Here is a 5,456-nt window from a genome sequence, read left to right on the forward strand (position 1 = left end):
TGAATATTGAATGCCTGTATGAATTCTTAATGTCTATATCCAATGTCCAAATGGATATAGACATTACAGCTAAATGAATATTGATATTGACAGCTAAATGAATATTGAATGCCTGAATGAATATTAAATATCTATATCCAATATCCAAATGGTATTGATAGCTAAGTGAATGTTGAATGCCTGTTTGAATGTTGAATATCTATATTGAACATCTATATGCATATTGAAGATATATTTCTAATATCTATATGAAAATTGAATATAGATATAAAATATTCAAATGGTACTGACAGCTAAATGAATATGAATATTGAATACCTATAACCAATATCCAAATGGTATTGAATCTAAATGAATATTGAATGCCTGTATGAATATTAAATATCTATATCAAATATTCAAATGGTATTGATAGCTAAGTGAATATTGAATGCCTGTTTGAATGTTGAATATCTGTATTGAACATCTATATGGATATTGAAGATATATTTCTAATATCTATATGAAGATTGAATATTGATATCAAATATTCATATGAATATTGAATATCTTTATCTAACATATATATAGATATTGGATACCTATACAAATATAGAACATCTGTAACTAATATCTATATGGATATTGAATATCTATATTTAATATCCAAACAAATACTGAACATCTATATCTAATATATATATATAATATCTATATGAATATTGAATACCTATCTCTAATACAAAAGTTCATATTGAATACCTGAATGAATGCAGAATATCCCAATTCTCACTTTGTCCAGAGCCCTGTGAGGAAGTAATTAAATAATGAGCAAGCTCCCAGAGTTACCTGTGACCTCCATGCCTTTGTCAGAGTCTCCTGGGTATCCTGGGCTGGCCATGACCACACACACAGCAGCTCTGTCCTCCCACCAGGCTGGCATGCAGCTGCAGAGTTTGCCATCAATTGTTGCTTGAATCACTTCATAAAAATCGTTTTTAAGCAGAGGAAGAATTACCTGTAGAAAGTTTTCAGAGTGATGGAAGTTATTTTTTATTTTGCTGCCTTGCTGAAATTCACCTTAGGGAAAATTCAGCTGATGGAATAAAATCTGTGTGTGCCAAGCCAATAGATTTGGAAACTCAGAGGGATCATGTAATTTGCAGCATCTTTTGTACCAGTCATAAATTTAGAAACACAAGGTGTGAGCTTATGTAGAAGGAATATGAATTTAGGTCCCTCCTGCTCTGCTTCTATCCTGAAAAACAAAATCTGAGGAACTGTGTTTTAATTTAAATCCTTTACCTAATAATTCACAGGAGCTGACCAGCCCAAATTTTCAGTTACCTCAGACATTGTCTAAGATGTTCACATCCAGATCTTCCCCTAGAAATAAACTACAACAGTAAGAGGGGAAAGAATGGAGAATCTTTAATTTTCCAGTGTGTTTCACTCACCTGACACTGGGGGTCCCCAAACTGGCATTTAAAGTTTAAAATCTTCACCCCCTCTTTGGTCAGCATCAAACCTGTTTGCAGCACACCTGGACACAAAGAGCACAGCCAAGCAAATGAACTTAAACTTTTCTTTCTTTATTTCAAGAGCTCCTTTAAATGAAACAGAGTATTTTGGGGTGTGGGACTCATTTCTGCAAATCAGAAAGTGTTAGGAGTGAGAGTTCTGCAAGCACTTGGATGCAAATCCTAATAATTCCCAAACATCCATAAAAGTGACAAGCAGCCACCTGAGGAACAGGGCTCCACATTTGAAACCCCACAAAGCAAAGGTTCTCCAGCTCCATTCTTACTCAACTCCCACTCCACTCTTACTCAGCATTGTAAAAAAGGCCCCAAAAAAGCAGAAAATGAAGATGTGGGTGGGAGCCCAACTCTTTAGAGGTCTGAGATCTCTTAGTGCCAACAGCAGCCCTTGGCACTGACACCTCTGGGCACCACCTGCCTTTTCCAAAACAGCCTCTGGATAAGGATCTGGAGAAAATGGACATTGTTGTGTCTAAGAGGGAGCAGCAGAACAGGACTGAAATATATGCTCTGCCCTGAACTGCAAATCAATCTGTTTTATTTAAAAATATTTCGTAAAATCACGGTGTTTTAAGGAGAAAAGGCCAAAGTTCTCTCCCAAACAAAAAGCTGTGAACTGAGTGAATGAGGTGCAACACTGCATGAAAAATGAGCTGCTGCTGGGGATTTTTTAAACAAACACCATAATTTTTAAACAAAAAAAATTGTTTTTTTAAACAAATTTAGGAGCAGCCTCTGACAATGGAAGTGACCTGGACAGGGGCTTACCTTGGTTTTCAGGTGCTCACTCACCTACGTAGGCTGCTCCTTCTTGTCTCAAGCTGTCCACGATGTGCTGGAGGACTGCACCCCTGATTTGATCCAGAAGAGCTTCTGGAACCTGACAACCAAACAAAGGCACTGAGGCAGTGATGGCATCTGCTGGAAGGATGGGGATGAGGAGATTCCTGAGCTGTTTGCTGCTGTCCCACCCCAGCCCCTGCTCCATCCCTTGGGCTGCTGCTGTCTGAAGGGTGGAAATTTCACTCCTTTGCCTCCCGAGGTGGTTCTGAAGGAGGTTTGGGACTGGCAGCCTGGGCTGAGCACAGTCAGAGTTTCTGTGCTTGCAGAAACCCACACTGATTATGGGTTGGAGCAGTGCTTTAGGAACCAGCAGGGCCCCCCCAGGTTATGTGCAGGGCACAGAGGTCCTGGACACCCAGAACTGTGCAGGGATTTCTGACATGGGAAACACAAAGTTTAAACACAAAGTTTAGGAACAACAGAAGAGGTCAAAGAGAGGCTCCTGCAGAGAATTAAACCCCAAGGAAGGGCTGTTGGGGTTGGATGCCCTCCAGAAGGCAGTGGGACGTGCTGGGCTGGGGCTGGGGCTGCGGCAGGAGCTGTACCTGAGGCACGGGGCAATAGGCTCCCATCCCCGCCGTGCTGGGACCCTGCTCCCCCTCCTGCAGCCGCTTGTGGGGCTGAGCCGGGGGCACGGAGGCCACGGTGACACCGTCGGTGAAACAGGAGCACTGCGGGACAGACACGGGCACAGCGCTGACAGCGGCCACGACAGCCACAGCCAAGGGACAGCACTGCTGGACACAGGTTCTGCTGGGAAATGGAGAAATTGCAGAAGTCCTGACTGCAAGGGGTATTAAATCCCACCCAGTGCCACCCAGTGCCACCCAGTGCCACCCCTCCCACTGTCCCTGCTGCTCCCAATGTCCAGCCTGGCCTTGGGCACTGCCAGGGATCCAGGGACAGCCCCAGCTGCTCTGGCAATTCCATCCCAGCCCCTGCCCACCCTCTGAGTAAAGAATTTCTCCAAATCCCATAGGATCCATTTATTCTGCTACAAGCCCATTGACCTGAAGGGTTTGTTGTTTCTTACTCATGTTTAAATTACCAAGAGAAATGGTGGCTCTCATTACAATTCCCTTTTGATAAATCAGATTTTGAGTCACATGGACACATGCCTGGCCTCTGCCATGTGGACAGCCTAAAAGAGGCACTTTATATTAGCATAGAGTTAGGGATATATCAAAAATTACCAAGGCAAAGTACATAAAAACATGTTTTGGGTCATTCCCCCCTAAAATAACCACTATAAATGCAATGTCATTGTTAATGTCAAAGAAAAATCTACTGACAACATGCATTGGTTAGCATGACACAGGGCTTAGATTGCATGTTATATATATGCAATATATACCTTTCTCAAAGTGCAAATAAAAAACAAAAAAAAATTGAAATTTGAAATGATGCACTTGCGTGTTTATGCAGAAGCACAGCAATAATGCCAAAGAGTAAAAGCACAACATCAATCACCTACAGAAAGTTCTTCCCCTTGAAGCAGTTCTTCAATAACAACCATTTCTCCAAACATTCTGTCCTGTAAAAGATAAAAAACATGAGGAATCCCCAGTGAGCAGACATGAATCCACTTCCTAAACCCTCTCTTCATGTTCTTTTAACAAAAAAAACCACAATGTACACAAGAAGTGCCAGCTTGCTTGAATGCCAGTGGAGAAAGCCAATGGAATTCCATTTGGATATAAGGAGGCAACACTGGATACTCCTTATCAAGCCTGAGAAACAAGGAAAAAATTACAATTTGGAGAGGCAGAGAAGTGGGACTGGAGGCTGGAGCAGAAGTTCAGTCACAAAATCTCCCAGCCCTGCCTGGGGCACACAGGAGGAATCTGAGGAGACCCAGGAAAACTGGAATCGATCAAACAAGTTTCTCCCAAAAATACTTGCCTCCTGTATCTGGAATTACAAATTCCCAGAGTACAGAGCACCAAGATTTGGACTGGCAGGGGTGAATTAAGGATTTATCCACCTGCATAATCTCCTGGACAGCTCTGCAGGCCTCCTCCTTGCTGGCTGCAATGGTCACTTCTGTCCTGGCTGCTGGACCTCGTGCCCGCACCACCCGTGCAGGGAAGTCTGTGCTGTAAGGGGAGCAGAGCAGGGGTCAGACATCCCTGCTGCATCCAGGAACTCCAGGGAAATCACCACAGTCCCACTGTAGCTCCAGAATTTCTCCACTTACTCTGAAACACAAACTAAATCCAGAAGTTAAAAAGAAAAAAATAGCATCGCCCTGTTAATTGATGTGTTTTAACCTTACTCAGTCACTCTCTGGCTTGTGAACAGCCAAATAAAAGGGTTTTGGAGGGCTGGTTTTGCACACAAATTTCCTGTTTCCCAAAAGAACACCTTTCCACACTGAGATTTCTATCAGGTTAAACCTCAGCCCCTCAGTTTGTACCACCAGGCTCCCACCAGGCTGCCCCTCTCCCCATCTCACCCTGCACACCTGGGACAGTTTTCCCTTTGGAGCCTTGCCCTTGCTGACAGAGAAGGTGTTGGCCTTGTCTCAGTGTGGCACCAACATCAACTGGGAGTTCTTACAGAGCAAAACCAGTGAAAATGTTGGTTTTGTTAAAAAAAAAAACAAACCCACAGGTTCCATGAGTTTATCCCACATGGAGCACTTGCCACCAAGGACAAGGAGTCTGGGAACAAAACCCACAGGCAAAGAAATGAGTCTATTCTTCTTTAGTTACGGATATTTGACCAGAACATTTCAAATCATCCTCAGAGAGCATTTTGCTGGTATCTGTCTGGCAAGAAATGATTCTTAGCCCTTAACTAACAGAAAAATCTGTTGAAATACTTTTCTCCATTACAATTTTTTGTCTTATAAATGGCTTATTGAATGTACTGAAGGAGCAGATGGAAAAGAAGAAAAGCTGGGACCTGAGAAGAGAAAAATCAAGCTGATGCAGTTCCCAGAATTGTGGAATCATAAAAAGGTTGGGTTGGGAAGGATCTCAGAGCCCACCCATTCCCAGCCCTGCCATGGCAGGGACAGCTCCCACTGTCCCAGGAGCTCCCAATGTCCAGCCTGGCCTTGGGCACTGCCAGGGATCCAGGGGCAGCCCC

General features: G+C 43.2%; 1 protein-coding gene across 2 annotated transcripts in view; it reads right to left on the bottom strand.

The window, feature by feature from the left end:
* The window catches only part of LOC107200385 (trifunctional purine biosynthetic protein adenosine-3-like), a 25,121-nt gene that overhangs the window by 14,695 nt on the left and 4,970 nt on the right, over positions 1-5,456 (bottom strand). For both annotated transcript variants that reach the window (XM_015618816.2, XM_033517602.1), the window contains 6 exons: positions 4,348-4,459; positions 3,838-3,897; positions 2,909-3,034; positions 2,313-2,400; positions 1,437-1,522; positions 829-997 (listed from right to left, as the gene is read on the bottom strand). In XM_015618816.2, the coding sequence (XP_015474302.2) occupies positions 829-997; positions 1,437-1,522; positions 2,313-2,400; positions 2,909-3,034; positions 3,838-3,897; positions 4,348-4,459 (641 nt within the window). The remainder of the gene's footprint in view (positions 1-828; positions 998-1,436; positions 1,523-2,312; positions 2,401-2,908; positions 3,035-3,837; positions 3,898-4,347; positions 4,460-5,456) is intronic.

The sequence above is a fragment of the Parus major genome, chromosome 1, assembly GCF_001522545.3.
Source record: "Parus major isolate Abel chromosome 1, Parus_major1.1, whole genome shotgun sequence".
NCBI classification, from domain to species: Eukaryota; Metazoa; Chordata; class Aves; order Passeriformes; family Paridae; genus Parus; species Parus major.